General features: G+C 34.9%; 1 protein-coding gene across 1 annotated transcript; it reads right to left on the bottom strand.

The window, feature by feature from the left end:
- Positions 1–1307: 1307 nt before the first annotated feature.
- On the bottom strand, positions 1308–16631 carry LOC8265307. The gene is made up of 18 exons (XM_048370904.1): positions 16141–16631; positions 14142–14815; positions 13458–13674; positions 11923–13288; positions 10937–11085; positions 10148–10856; positions 9975–10056; positions 9185–9232; positions 8597–8797; positions 6265–6733; positions 6035–6194; positions 5860–5921; positions 5680–5774; positions 5039–5152; positions 4646–4711; positions 4195–4292; positions 3526–3944; positions 1308–2851 (listed from the first exon to the last, which is right to left on the bottom strand). The coding sequence occupies exons 1-18, from the start codon at positions 16460–16462 to the stop codon at positions 1629–1631; spliced, it is 6474 nt and encodes a 2157-aa protein (XP_048226861.1). The 5' UTR covers positions 16463–16631; the 3' UTR covers positions 1308–1628.
- Positions 16632–16639: the final 8 nt, after the last annotated feature.

The following is a 16639-nucleotide window of genomic DNA, read 5'->3' as shown; positions in this document are numbered from 1 at the left end:
ATATGTATTTAATTTTGGACACCATTTTTATTTTGATATATATATTTATTTTGGTATATGAAATTTAAATTTATGTATTTCTATTAATTTATTAATTATTAAATTATATTTCTAATTTAACATTAATTTTAATTTTAAAAACTAATATTATTAATAATAAAATAATTTTATATTATATAAATAAAAATAATAATTTTAATTATAGAAAATAATATTTAAAAATATTATATATATTAATAAATTAATATTTTTAATTATATAATTCCTAATTTTAAAAAATAGCAATGTCAATTATATTGATAACATTAATTTATATAACATTAGAATTGATTAAAAATATTTTTAAAATATTTTTATATTATTATATTAATAAAATTTACTATTTTTTAAAAAAATTAAATATTTAAATTTGATTAATTATTATTTTTTAAAATATTATAAATTAATATTAAATATTAAAAATTTATTAAATTGTAATATAAATTTAATATCATAATTAAAGTAATAATAACGGTTGTACAACATAGGTAAATGACTAGTATTTTCAATTTTTATATAAAATTGTAATTCTAGTAATTAGTTTATAAATTTATATTCTTAGACCTATAAAAAATCTTATTTTAAAAATTAAATATAAAAATTTAATAAATACAATATAACTCAATATTTTTAGAAGAATATCATCAAATTTAAAAATTATTTTATATTATAATAAGCACGATAAAATATTATCGTGGCTTTTATCTGTGAAGGAGAGCCCTGTTGATAAGACTTCCTAGACAATGTAATTGCATATATGATCTTTCGCGCCAACACTAATATTATGTTTGTCGTACTAATAAAATTATAAATTTGAGAAATACTAACAAAAGGAAAAGTTAATATAACATAATATAATAAAATAAAATCTGACCAATAAAAAATAATAATTAATCATATTTGTGATATTATATTATTAATTAATTAATTTTTTAATTAGAATAATACTAATCTAAAAAGTATTGGTTTCAACTATATTTATAATATTAATTTATATAACAATAAAAAAATTAATTAATAGAATATTTCTAAAATTATTTTTATATTATCACACAAATAAAATTTTAAGGTATTATATCTTTTAGAAAAAATTTAAAAAATACTTAATTATCGTTGTTTCCTAAGATATTATAAAGAATTAATAAAATAAAAAATTAATTAAATTTTATCTAAACTCAATTTTATAAGCAAAATAATATAACAGTGCGCGAGCAGGGAAAAGACTAATATAATATAATGAGAGGCAGTTTAACATATGACAGACTCAGTGGCAAATTATGTTACCCATATGATTAATGGTATAATTCAACAAATTGGATTCCGAAAAGGATTGGTTTTTCAAATGCTCCGGTTTCGGAATGTCCAGGAGAAATATGGGCAAAAATTATTATTCGATTGCGTTCAAATCTGTTGAGCCTCAGGGCCTTCCTTGTCCAATTGCAGAACTGGTTGTTCCGGTTGACAGCTTAAAAAGACAACCAGACTATGCAGTTGTACAGATCTCTCGACGAAATAAATCCCATCTATACATGAAAACTTCTCTTTATAAATATCTTTCTAAAAGCACGTAAAAGTCCCTATATTCACTTCTAAACACCAGACAATCCAGAAAAGTGCTTTTGCATAGCTCTATCCTTTCTGTAATTATTACCACCCCTTCCCCTCCTTCCCCTCCCCCTGGGATTGCCAGCATTTCCTCTCCCTTCCATCTGAGAAGCAACTGATTGGTTATCTTGCTCTCCATGTGATTCACTTGGCCTTCCTCCAGTCGCCCTTCCTCCTCCCCGTCTGCCCCTGCCACTGAAATTCCTGGTGGTCCCTCTCCCTTCTGTCTCAGGTTCATCAGATTCCTTTCGATGTTGCTGTTCCTGATACTCAGTCCACTGCTTCACTGCGCCAGTGGGAATGTTACCACCACGTCCAAGACCATAAATTTGGTCCGCCTGTATCTGACTAAGTAGTAAAGCTTCATTGGAATTTGCAACTGCGATTGAACCTGTGACCTTGTAACTGTAGTTCTTTCCATCCTTTACATAGAATTGTGGCTTTTTCCTGGATCCCCACTTTGAATTAGAAGAAGCTTGAGCAGTGCTCTCAGTATCAGCACCTGAAGATTTCCCCAAATTAGAGCTGATTCTGTCGCTTAATGTCTCGTTCTCCTCCAATCCCGACTCTGCGACACTCAAACCCAGATCATCAAAGGAGTCATCATATTCATCCTCGTACTCATACTGTGAGATCAGGGCCACTGTCCTAGCTGCATCCTTTTCATCTCTGGCATCTAGGGTATACTGTTCAGGCACATTATTGGACTTCCTAACAAATCTTCCAACTGTTGAAGAGGATGAAACAAACAGACTCTCAAGTTGTTGCTCTCTAGCTAACACTGGATTTGTAGAGTGAAATTGCATTGAGGGGACTGGTGCAGCCTCAATTAACATCCCTTTTCCTTTATCCTTTCTGCTTATGGTTGAAGTAGACTTGGGTATTGGCATGGTTTCAAGTGATGTATCCAAGCACTTTAGATCTACATGTAGGGTCCCCTCAAGTATCCTCTGAATGACCTCCTCCGGATCCTGGTTATAAACTTCAAGACAGGCAGTTAGAAACCCCTTGCCAAAATCAGGAAACAGGTCCTTTATTTGGCTTATTTTGGACTCCTTGATGACTGCATCTTCATCCATCTTAACTTTGTTGCTTGGAACAGGGGCTGGCAATGGCATGATTGGCTGCTCTTTAACAGTACCTTCCGAAGAAGACATTATTATCCCAGATAAATACTGGAGCTGTTCATCATCCATGAATATCCATCCTGGAGGGAAAAAAGATAAAAGAATAAGCACAGATTCCTCCAAGTTCATAACCACAGTTGAGCAGTGTCAAAGAACAGCGACTCAGAAATGATACTCAACTTAGATCAAGCCTGTGTCTAATTAGGTGCCAGTTATCACAAATATATTATCCAAGGGCTACATAGTATTATCATTATTCTAACTTTGCTGCGCACACTTAAAATTTGTGTCCAGGCTACAATTCAGTGGGACAACAAGTAACCTGTGTATGTAGTATGCTGGGCCACAAGCTGTTTTCCAGGGAATATGAATAATACCTTTTCGTTAAAAAAATTTGGGGCATGATGAAAAGGCTGGTCATACATTGCTTCACAATTATTAGAAGCAAGCTACAGAAATTCCTTCAACTACAATGTCATCTTCCCTTTGAGACATTCTGTCAATCTAGCAGTAAATATACATTTTGTAATTACAAATGAAATGAAGCAACACCCTACTTATCTCAGTCCTGGGACAATTTTTCTTTTCACCCATGAAAATTCAATATGTTTGATAAGTCGTAACAATTATTTTTACTTTTGTTTATTCTTAAAGTTATGTTGACAACAAAGTGATGTTTGTACCATGATCAGGTCCATGTCTGTGCTTCTAACTTGATTTAGCAGAAATATGCCTAATTTAGCAGGGAACTCACCAGCATTTTGTAAGCTCTGCAGTCTGCTCATTAGATGGTAATTCTTATCAAGATTCTGAAGAAATGCATCTCTATTATGATTCTCCTGAGCATATAGCAAAACTCCACCAACCTCCCTAAAGATTTGGATCAATATATCTGCTCTTATGACAGGGTCCTCAACTTTTGCAGGGAACATCTTTGTTATAGCTGGAACAGGAAGAAAATCTGTGAACACTTCATCGCTTAAATAGCAAATATCCAATAGCTTCCAACCAATTTTGGTAATTCTCATGGATAACATCTTCAAACTAACAGCAACATTTGATATCACTCCATCATCTCCTCCTGCCAAGATGATCCGAAACCCCCGTTGTAGAGATGGAAGCAAAGTATCATGTAATCTTGCAAGGGTAATCAGCAATTCCTCATTTCCATGACTGCATAGACCACAGACTTGGGTATAAGATAAAGGCATATTAACCAAGGAATTTGCTAAATGAGAATTAGTGGTACATAAACTAGACCCACGAGAATTATTATTGAGTAATGAAAAAAAAAAAAGATTAAACATATTTAGAGGAAAGAAACAATGATCCAATGTAATATGCAAGCATACGTTCGTATCGTTGAAAATATGCTTTTGGCTTATCCAGATAGATTTGGAAAATTCCAGTCTTAAACATGTACCTCATTTCTACCGGGCAGGAAAAGAATACAGCTGCTGGTTTGTATGCATTAACAAAAGCATCCAACGAAACAATCGCATCATTTATAAAGTCCATCACCTATGAAAAGAAGAAAACAGGTAATAAATGATAATACGATCTAACTAAGCACCGCAGTTTATATATGTGTGTGTGTGTGTGTGTGTGTGTCTGTGTCTGTGTATTCGAGTTAACTTTGCATTTGGGATCAACTTATTAAGTTGTAACAGGATGCTTCAGCCATTTATGCTATGTTAGTCAGAAGATGCAGCAACTCATTCGTGGCCACCGGCCAGAATCTTTCTAAACAAGGTTTATTAGACCACTTCTGTCAACCATGAAAACATGTTCTTTGTAACTCATACATATGCAGGAAAAAGTATAGAATATAAGTGCCAAAAAGTGCACCAACAGGACATAATAAGGCAACTCACCTCTAAGAAATCAGAATGAAGTGAACCAGAATCAGCATCTCTAAAGCTTCCAGAAGAAAATAAAGCCTATCATGATGTCACGCGAATAAATTTATCATGTGTCAGATAAAATTGTAAGCACACTCATTCATTATATTTCCACAAAAGCAAGGTGGTCTTTCATAATAATCTATAATACAATTGACCATAAAGTCAATTGGGAGTCCCATAAAACCAAGGAAATTAAAGAATATGAGAGATGATAACAAGTTAGGTATGTTTAAAATCTCTATCTCAAACATTCTTTGCAGAAAGAAAAGTGATAACATTCCTTTAGTGACACAAACATACAGTTGTATCAATCTAATATATGATTCACGAGGAAGACATCATCTTATGCATTGAGAAAAGTACCTCCAAAGATGCAATGCATCGTTGATACATTGTGTGTATGATACCCATAAAATGAGATACCACAGCAGCTAAATTATTATGGATTCCAGGCTGGGCTTGCAAAGCATTCTCAACCTGTAGAAAGAAATAAAAAAAGAGAGAGATAACATTTAAGTTCAGTTTAAGGAGTAAAATAATAATTTATTAATATGAATTTGCACACAAGCATCCATCAAATGAACCACTTCAAATACAACTTAAATAAGCATTACTTCAGGAAGAGAAACAGTCATTACATTCTCCTCAACCAAATGAGGCAGCTTAAAAAGCAAGACTTTAAGATGAGCTGCCACAGGGCAGCAAGAGATCAATATCCCTCTGACACTTTCTTGCCTCTTATACTCAGTTGACAAGAAAAATAAACTATGAAGCTCTCTTCTGTCCCAAGTTAAAATTTCTCAGTTGTTACTCTGATATTATTAATAGTATATCCTCAAGAGTTGCTAACCACAGACAAACAAATAGTTTTAATTAAGAACCAATGGCTAAAAGTATCATGATTTTAAAGAAAAGGGGATTCTGAAGTTAATTTTAGGCTGACTTAAGAATCAGTGTGATAAACAAAATCTAGTGAATTGCAAAAGCACTTGCAAAACACATACCAGCAATCGGGTCAGTTCTTCATTTTCATGACCATATATGGCACATATATCCAACAACTTAGGCAAGTCAAGCAACTTTTTATCCTGCAAAAGAGCTACATGCAAAATTAATAAACAAAATGCAAAACCAAATACAAAATTAACACAAGAAATTAACACCGGCAAAAATTTTAAGCTAACCTGCATGATCTCTAGAACTAAGGGAATCAGCAGCCCGAGCACCTGGATCCCTATTGGAAGATCTGCAACAGCAACAGCAACACCAACCAGCGTAACAGAATCAAGAATCAAAGTATAAAACAATGCGACTATGTGCGGGTGTATGTATATAGAAATATCATTAAATACAACCTACATGCGATACAACACCATGAAAACCCGGCGACTTAATTCGACCTCCCCAACAATGACTCCAGCAACAATTCCCTTAGCTCCACGATGCGGAAAATCATACCATCTACTCTTATACTTCAGGAAGCTATCCAGAAACTCGTGCAACGATTTGTCGCTAGCCACTGAAAATTTGTAATGAGTCAGATACATAATTAGACACTGATGAAGATAACACTCCTATAATAAGTGTACCTTCTCTCCAAAAGTCTCTAGGATTTAACTTGAGCAACCGAGATAATTCTCTGCTTAAAAGATCAACAACTCTCTGTGACTCCACTGGATCCAATCCGCCTTCCTCCGCACCCAAACCAGCCGCCACTGCTTCATCCTGCGGCAAATAATTTACAAAATTCCCCGGAGGTGCGCCTCCTTCTTTGTTTGAAATCCAGACTCCACTACTCGATGACGACGGGGCTGCGGTGTCAGATTGGCTTGAGGTTGATTGACGGAGGGAGTTTGAGAGCGTGGGGATAGGATAAGGGTTTTGATATTTGGGAATGAGTTTCTTCTGGTTTTTCGCGGAATTTTTGTTGTTGTTGTTGTTGGTGGTGGTGGTGCTGCTACTGTTGCTGTTCCATTCTTGTTGCTGTTGTTGTGATCTGCTGTTGCTGCCCGACATGTCTGTACTAAAATTCTGAAAGAAAATGAGAAGGAGAGTGATTTAGCTTAATATGTAAAACACTAATATATATATATATATATATATATATATATATATATATATATATATATATATATATATATATATTATTAGTTGTAATGTGTACACTTAATTAAAATGTTTATGAAATAAAAATGTAATATAACTTTTATGAATTGACAAAAGTAAGTTTATTTTTTGAAAACTATGAATAGGTAAATATGTTAATATTAATATGTTATATGGTAAGCAAAAACAACAGTTAATCTAAATTAAATTTTGAAAATTTAAATTTCTGATTTTAAATTTCTAAATAGTATTTAATAATATATATATATTATTAAATACTATTTAGAAATATATTGCAATATTTATATTATAAAATCATTAAAAATTAATAATAATTTTTAGATTAAGTTATATGTATTTAGCTATTTTTATATTTGATGATATTATTTGTATTTTGACTAATATATTTTATATGTTAATTTTAACAACATATAATGTTATCTTCTATTTTTAAAATAATAATCACATTTTGAATCATTTAAATATTTTTATGATAAATTCTGTATTGCTAATCGATAATGTAATATAATATTTAAATTAAAAATATTGACGTCTCTTATTTTAAATTTATTTAATAATAAAATCATAACCTAAAAAGTCTCAATTAAATTAAAAAAGATTTAAAATGATAGTTAAATATATTATTTTAAGGTTAAGATATAAAATGTTTATTGAACATGATCAACTATTAAGTTGGTAAAATTTTCTATTGAATTGAAAATTATTATCAAATATAAGGAAATTATACTATAAATGAACTAAATATTTTATGAGCTATTTGAATTTTTTTAACTCTATAGAAAGTTTATTTCGAAATTATTTATTAAATTAATCAAGTTGAGTTTATCTCAATTTTGAAAATAATATTATTGAGTTGAACTTATACTTAATAAAGATAAAATTTTAGTTTATAGTTTACGAACTTGCTTATATATTAGCTTGTAAATTTAAATTTGAACTCAAATCATTCATAAAGCTCATGAACGAACTTGCAACATGATCATAAGCAATTTCGTTTATAAACTCGTTTACGATTAACTCATATTTATATTAGTTTTATTTATAAATTTAAAATTTTATATATAATATAATATAGTGTGTATGTATCCCTATATTATATATTATTTATGAAATATTCATATATATTTACATATAATAATAATAATAGTAACTACAATATTTGTTGTATAATAAACTTTAAAAATATTTGTTATCTAGTTGTTGCCAGATTGAACCGAGCAGCCGTATAAAACATATATGTTAAATTTGTTAGAAATTACATTCTTCCGGAGTATTGCTTTTCTCAAGAGCAGCTTCAATAGCAATTTTTAGAAAGCCATTTGAAGTAAGATATATTTGCTTATTTCATCATACGAACACAAGGAAAGCGTAGCTCCACGACAGTTAACAGTAACCATTAGCAAAATAATATTTGACCTGCCTAAAGCCACAATTGGTTGCGACAAGATTTCTACAAAGTTTCTTTTTTCTATTCGTTCACAAGATAGACACTTTGTATCTACCAACTAACTAATCTATGACTTGGATTTACAATGGGGAGTGATAAAGTTATGGAAGTATTGACCACTCCATGCACCAACTACATTCGATTATCTGATTTTCTTTTCTTGCAACAAGCCTGAAGCTGCTCACTTGAAAAAGCATTGGTACTGTGTTTTCTACTGATCTATGTACCAGTTATGCCATAGATACACGCTGTCCCAAAGAACACAATTCTATCTCAAGTCTTCAAAGATCAATCATATGGCAGAATTCAGACTCTGCTGTGCTTCTTTACACGATAAACTATGATCAAACCCAATCAAAGTTGGTTTCTTTGGGCAAAACCAAAGCAATTAGACAGCTGGATGCATCAGGTGCAATAGAAAGCATCGAACATGTTTCATGCGAATACGGAAGTATGAAGAGAAGCCTTGCCCATATGGATCTCACAGCTGGAATTTTAATTACTCCAGCACATTCCCTCTGCTTCAAGTATGAAATGAAGTCCTGAAACTGCAGAACTGAAAGTTTAGTGTAATTGTAGTAGAAAACAGTGTGCCCCATTTATTACGTTCACAGGTTTCTAATTTGGAAAAGAGATTGGGTAAACGGAAATCTATTGATCACAGCATGACAACAGATGGAGAACGGCCTGCCATCAAAAGGTTAGAAGGTTTCCATTTTCCTTACAACAATGTGCAAGTTCTAATTGCACTGCATAGGTTAGAAGTTTTCCTCAGACCTGATTTTAATTATTATCTCAAGTTGTTAATCTCAATACCAAAGGGGAAGATCACTGGATTAAATGTTTGGTTTATTTTTTTTATTTTTTATTTTTTTGAAACCAAATGTTTGGTTAATAGGAGAACAGAGAAGGAAAAGACAAACTAAATAACTTACGCCTTTTTGGTCACTCGCAGAAGACGGGATCAACTGGCACACCTCCCTCTGTATCAGAAAGTGAAAACCCATAAACATCACATAGGAGAAAAAAAGAAGAGAGGGTGCAGCGAAAAATTAGCATGATAAACAATTATAGTTCTTTTTTCCCTCTAGTTCTACCTTTGCCCAATGTGCCCTTCTTAAGATCATAACACATGGGAAAATTCCAAATGGATGATCCAACTCATGTTTTCCTCTTCTAAACAGAATTCCAGAGGCCTATTACTTGGATTCTTAGCTCACCTTTTCTAAACCAATCAGCCTAACTCAAGATCTCTTGATCTTGAGGTCACATGGGATACTATTACGACTCGAGGAGTGATAGTGTTTAAATCATCTATGATGTGAAACACCACTAAAGGTAGAATCAGATGGTATAACTTAACAATGGTTAAAGGGAAATTCAATTTGTCATTTTGTTCCAAAATATAATGAGAATCTTACCCCTGGAAAAGCCACATTTAGAAGTAAGGAAAAAGTTTCAAAGAACCCGACTTTGAAGAAGCCTATCAACGTAACAAATAATGAATACAGTTCATTCAGGATTACAAATGCTCAGCAAATTAGATCCTCAATGAGCAATGCAGCACATTAAATTCTTAACTTACTTCAAAAGCCTCATGCAGTAAATGTCATAGAAAGGAAAAATACATAATTTGAAGAGCTAGCCAATACTAACATGATTAGAAGTACGAGAGAGAGAGAGAGAGAGAGAGAGAGCTGAGCACAGATATACTGATAGACTCACTTTATGTGGCGGAGTACTTGTAAATGTTGATTTGACATGCCGAAAATCTGTGCGTTTTGTCATATCTAGTTTGCATGGCCATCTGCATCGTTAATAATTCAGGACTAAACAAATATTTTCTCAAAACAAAATATGATCAGATGAGAAGGCACAAAAGTGAAGACAGTTCTTACTCCACAGGTTCAGCAATTGCATTTGAATATTTGCAAATATCAGAATCAACTCTGTATGCATAAATTGTGCAGTAATGGACCCCACTTTTACATAATGTGCCCTGCCATCGACAATTCATTAACTTCCCAGAACTCACAAAACCAGTTGATTCTGCAACAGGTGGAGGTGGAGGAGGTGAAGCAGGCAAAGGAGGAGCAGGTGGTGGGGATGGTGGCAATGGAGGGGGTACTTCAGGCTGAGGTGGTAGAGATGCTAAAGGTGGTGGCACAACAGATGGAGGTAGTGGAGGTGGAGGGGGTATTTCAGGCTGAGGTGGCATAGACGATAAGGGTGGAGGAATAACAGGTAAGGAAAACATTTGGTCAAAATGCTGTATTGGAGGTCGCTGAATCTGTGCTAGTGGAGTCACAGAAGCAGGTATAAAAGGAGGTGCAAAACTGCTACTCTGAAAGTTATTAGGCATTACCACTGGTGAGATTGGATTTAAAGGAACGTGATGATTTAAACCTCGTGGATCCCACGCACTTTTTGGAGGAAGGTAAACAGGTCGGACAAATTGAGATGGCTGGAACTGTGGTGGTGGGGGAATAGGTCTTCCTTGAGCTCCTACAGGTAAACTTGGAATGTTCCCAGGCGCAGGATGAAGCTCATTTTCATTTTTCTTGTACATCCACATTTGTTCAGGAGTAGTGGAAACAGCACGAACGCCTAGATATACCCAAAATTTTCAATAAAGAAGGAAGAACAAGTCAACAAGAGATTATCAACTATCAGGAGTGAAAAATCACCTCCTTGCAAAGGGTCCATCCCCCCAAATGGGTGTACACCTTGCACAACAGACCCATGATTCTCTGATTGTATTCTGGGCGATACAAGCTCCATGGAGCTTTCATCAGGCTTTATTGAGAATGGTGCAGAGTAGTTCTTTCCTGGTTGACTGACCAAACAAAAAGGAACAATCTATTGTCAGGTCAAGAACAGTAGGGCACAAAAATATTGCTTTCTCATGTTCCAAAAGGCTGTTAGAAGACAACCAATAAGAAAAGATTATGTACGTCTAACACTCTGCGTTGGATACAAACATACAATACAATTAACCATGTAGAGGACACGAATCATGACTGTAACCAAGAAATCGCATTTATGGGCAAGACTCACAAGGACGAGGAGGAGAGGAAGAAAATACTTGAGAGTTACGAAGTTAGTTAGTTAATTCTCAAACTTTCCACACAGGAGAAAAACATGTGTCAATCTCACGTTTCTTTATAAGAAACAGGAAAATTCTACAAAACAAGCAGTCAAAAGCAAATTAAGGAAAACAATTTGAGTATCTAGAAATCCAATTTTACATCTTGTATTCAGAACATGCATCCATTGTAGCATGCACACATCAAAACACCAGCAATTACATCTCAATGATCATAATGCACTTCTACACAAAAGATACCAAACATCATTTTCTAGAGGAATTAACTCTAAAATAAAATATAAGACATCAATTTAGAAAGAGTGCTAGTTCCAAATCAAGAACTTCCAGTTATTGGTTCCCAGTCACATTGAATGCTACTTTGTATACTGTGAACTTGAAGGAGAACTATTTCACACAGTTAAAAAATCACTAGCATTCTGTTGATATAAGATAACAATATTACATCTCAGGCTAACTGAAGCTGTAGGCAAGCAAGACAACCACTAAGAAATGCAGATCACAATTCTACTTGTGGAAATAACTTGAATACTGAATAAAGGAATTAACAAATTAGAAAATTGAAACCTGAATTCAATCTGAAAGAACGTTCCAGGACAACTACGAAGATTTGTCAGAACAGCATTTGCAGCATCAACATTGCTACAATCAAGAAACCAACCACACCCCATCTGCATGTTTGCTCGCATCAACCTAACAATAGACCCCACATTTGAAATAGCAAGATTGCAGACAGCCATTAGCTCATCATCTGTGATGACAGGAGAGCTAACATTTGGAATACAAATCCACAACGTGCTTGATGACATTCGATCCACATCCCTCATTGGAGCAGTACTGCTGCTTCCAGATATGCAATTATCAAAATAATTTGGGTTCTGGCTAAAGTTGTACTTATTACGTAATGATGCAAGTAAGGAAGATAAGTGAGACATCCTTGTCCGACAGCTATCAGAAGGGCTCTCAAGCACAGTTTGAGTATGAGGTGATTCGATCTTGCACATGCTTACAGAACTGTTCATTCTAATGTCATTCTGAACTGTAGCAGGCATTGATCTTCCACCATCCAAATGAGGCAAAGCCACATTAGCTGATCCAGCACTAAAAGGTGGCAGATAACTACTTTTTTCTCTTCGATGCTGCCTGAGATGTGCCATCACAGCAGTAGCTTCTTCAGGAGTCTCAAACTCCATTAATAATGCTCCTTCATTGCAAAGATCCGTGACCATGTAAGGACCCTTGTAAAGCACCTTCCTTGATTCATGCAGAATCTCATCCCTTGCCCATTGGCTTGAGATATTTCCAACATAAACATGACAACTAGAACCAACTGCAACACCATTCATAGAACCCCTGGTTCCTAATCCCGCATCCATGAACTTTATTTGCCAAGGAAAATGGCAACGCATATATTCACGAGCCCTTATGGCATCAATTATGCTCCTGTACTCCACCAGGGCAAATCCTTTGACTGGAAACAAGTAAAACTGTTCTATGGGACCAAACCTCTCAAGTTGATACTTCAAATGAGCTTCAGATGAATCAGGACCTATAGAACCCAACCAAAGCTGTCTAGAGGCAGAGAAAATATCTAATGCGGCAGGGTCTCCATCACAAAACCAAACAGGTGGACTGATTGAACTGCATGCTGCCCCAAAATGATTGTTAGGAGAAGCAAAAGAATTATTTGTGGTTCCACTAATGGACCTCAAGGCAGGTGAACCGAAATCCATGTTTGAAACTGGACTTTTGTCCGCGTGTGTTCTACTGTCAAATGAATTATTCCTGGAGTCTAATGCTGTTCTTGTGGCAGGTGAAGGCATATGATGGTTGGGTAAGTCTCTGGGCAGGGAAGACCTGCCATGTGAAGAATCTGCTGGGTCACTCATCTCTAAATCCATGGATCTTGACCCTCCATTATCATGGCTAGTACCTGTATTCAAGAACAGATCAGTTTCAAGGGGAAGTCTCGAGCTGCACGCTTTCAGAGATTGGCCTAAATAATTTTCTATGAACACTATCATCGCAGGATTTATCAGCAGTTTTAACTTACAATCTTTACCAGGTATGACTGGAGATTTCATGCTGATTAGAAATCCTACCTATCGAGTAATTTCGGTTGACAAACTTTGATGCATCAGAGGTTTCCTCATCGCTGTCCATTTCGCTGTCGTCTAGTTTACTAAGTTCTGTATATGACTCAAAGACCCCTTCTAGAGCGGATCTTATTTCTGATGCAGCTATAAAAGATGGCATGTTACATTGCTTCTTATATTTTCTAAACAGCCAACTTCTTAATGATGAACTGTTACCAAGAACCTGCATAAGGAAAACTTCAGCACAACAAATTATGGCAAGGAGCAAAAAAATGAATATCTATACATGCATTATATAAACCAAGAAAACAAATATTTATCAAAATGGAAATCATTACATACATTCTACTACAAAGGAATTACTTTTAGTGCTTCCAAGTGTTCAATAAAGTAAAGGAAGAGATATATGCACTCAAGAAGGATTATATAAAGAAGAAGATTAAAATGTACATAGACCCATGCACATGAAATCCCCTTGCTGCAATAAATTCATGCTACAGAAAATACTCGCATAAAATCTAGATTGGGCCTGCTAAATAACTATGCTTTCTCTATTCAAAGTCATATTCTCAAGATTAACATATACTTCAACAAACAATTACTACATCTAATTAGATAATTGTAACAAAAGCAAGAATTCTGTGCTGAAATAAATAGTTCGCTCAAAGTATAATGAAATAGAAATATTACCAGTTGCAACAGGCAGTTCTGAGGAACAGAACATGAATTCACAGCAACATGGTTGCCTGATAATAGTTCCTCACCATTATCTGACACATGCGACACAAAATTATTCTCGAGCCTGCTTGTCACCTGACTGAGAAAACACTGTGCTTCATTAGTGACCTCAGGTGTGACATGTTTGAAGAGCTCAAAACATGCTGCAAGCAAATTTCTCGGACAAGAAAAGAAGATCCAAAGCAGACTTATCGCACGAAACTTTGAAAGTTTAACTGTTGGAGATCTGTCTTCCTCAGAAATTTTTTGCTTTAGCTCAGAGAATATCTCAGCAGAATCCTGCATCTTCAATGATTCCTTATCAACAATATGAAAGATATCCTTTCCCTCAAAGGAGGACATGAAAAAGGAGAGCACATTCTGAAAAACTGCAGAGCAGATGCCTCGGATAACAGATGATGTAGGAGCCTCCAAAGAAGCAGTGTGACAGATATCAGATAAACCAAATATACAGGCTTTAGCAGTCTTAGTTGCAACACCATCAGAATCTTCTCCTTTATTTATCACTGCCATGCTCCAGTTATGCATATTAATAACAACTTTAGTAGCAGCTTCAAGTGCAGTTGGACAGTATGATGCATATCGAGGAATGAGATCAGCTACTATGCGCTGTACACTGCTACAACCTGCAACTCTAGCAGCATATACATCATTAAATTTCTATGCTCTTGTTTTCTTCTTACTATTTTTCTTTCCCTGATCCCTTTGGCATGTTTATGCATTTGTACCTAGTAAGGATCTCTATTTATGTTGGTTTCACTACCTCTTTTTAAGGAATACATCCCTGTATGTCACATATGAAGCCTCTAGCAGATGGAGGTTGCATTGAACATGTTGAATAAATTGGTGTATAATAGACAAGAGAAAACAAATGCAGAAGTATGGAGTAGGAGAAGTATGGAGTAGGCTACATAGGATCTAAAATACAAAAAAGCTACCATGCAACTCATTTGATCTGAAATAAAGCAAACAGAGGTGCACAACCATGTACTTATACTGCAAAAAAATGTCAAGTTAGCCAGAGGAAAAATGATCGAGCTTGAATCAGGTCAGAATACCACCATACTTTTTGGGTCTCCCAAAATAAGAGATTGGGTTTCATGTTTTTGTTCAACAGACGAATGACCATTTCGTTAATCCACGTAAGCAACTACTCAATCATCTAAGGCTATGGCTCAGAACTTAATTTTTCAAAAGAGAAGAGGTCATCGCGAGAGGGAAGGTTTCAGAATTTCAAAGTCCGTGACAGGTTTAAATTCTTGTTTCACCAAATATTTACAAAAAATTAGAAGGAAGGTCTCAATGAGTTCAATGAAATTGTGTTGGACCAATTCAGTGTCTCTGTAGGAGATAAGCAACAATTTACCCTTTTCTAAAGAAAAGGAGCATTGTCATTATAAGATTTTGAAGCCACAAAACGTCCTTATTACAATTTTTGTCTGCAAGTAGGAGTTGTAATAGCAAATCATTAAGCACCAAACAGCACTATGTGGTTGCAGAAAAATAAAAAAAGAAACAAGTGTTGTTTCTATTAAAATGCATGATGGTAATACACATGGTCAGCTGAAAAGTTTACTAACGTTCTTCTAGCAATGCACTGAAACTCAACATGATAAATTGCACCTAACTATGCATCAAGAAACAGAGACCAGCTTCTATTTCTCCAATGCCTTCTAGTTTCGATATTAAAAGCAACCTGGATCATTTTGACATTCCTGCTTTATAAAATTCAAATAAATTCAACAACATTTCTACATAACTTTCAGTATTTCATTATCTAAAAATACAATGTGTCTTAACTTATTCACTTTTTCTTGAGTTTCTCACACTACTACAAACCAATTATTAATAATAAAGAAAAAGATCAATGGAGGAATAATTAATAACACATTAATTCAAAAAATTTAACCAAATTTTAAACTGAAAAATAGGTTTAAGAAAAAGGCCCTACCTCTTGAAGCGGAAATAAGAGAGAGATAAGCTTGTTCAAGGTCAGGCATGTGACGTGTCTCTTTTTGAGAAACGTAAAACTTAAGGCGCTTGTAAGTATCATATATGCTCTTAATTTCATCTCTATTTCTCCTTCTAGCGAGAAGTTCCTCCTGCGACAGTGGTGGTGGTGTTGTTGGTGGAGCTACGGCGGTAGTGCATGTCCCGGCTGGGGTTTCTTGTGGCGGTGGCGGCGATGCTTGTTCCTGTTCCGGTTGTGGCGGTGTTTCTGGTCGAGTCTCGTAAAGCTTTCTCTTCTTGAGGGGCTGCTCTGACGAGGCCATGGCTCGAAAAGACGCAGAGAGAGCGTCTCCCTCTGATTCACTCAGAAGGGCTGCTGCCCGAAGCCTTTCGGTTGTTCAATTGCGGAGGTATGATCGATGAAATTACTCAAGTAGCCCTAGCGCCGGTCCCATAGAAATGGACAGAAGCTCACTTTAGCCCTTCAGCTTTTAGGTCAT

The sequence above is a fragment of the Ricinus communis genome, chromosome 2, assembly GCF_019578655.1.
Source record: "Ricinus communis isolate WT05 ecotype wild-type chromosome 2, ASM1957865v1, whole genome shotgun sequence".
In the NCBI taxonomy this organism is placed as follows: Eukaryota; Viridiplantae; Streptophyta; class Magnoliopsida; order Malpighiales; family Euphorbiaceae; genus Ricinus; species Ricinus communis.
This window is presented reverse-complemented; position numbering and strand designations above follow the sequence as displayed.

What these genes read in the sequence shown, in the direction of transcription:
- LOC8265307 (XM_048370904.1), bottom strand. Translation starts at nt 16,462, where the DNA reads ATGGCCTCGTCAGAGCAGCCCCTCAAGAAGAGAAAGCTTTACGAGACT. An exon ending in GCAATTGCTGAACCTGTGGA is followed by an intron (nt 10,057 to 10,147) that starts GTAAGAACTGTC and finishes TTAACGATGCAG; the next exon opens with ATGGCCATGCAAACTAGATA. An exon ending in GATGCATTGCATCTTTGGAG is followed by an intron (nt 4,712 to 5,038) that starts GTACTTTTCTCA and finishes ACATCATGATAG; the next exon opens with GCTTTATTTTCTTCTGGAAG.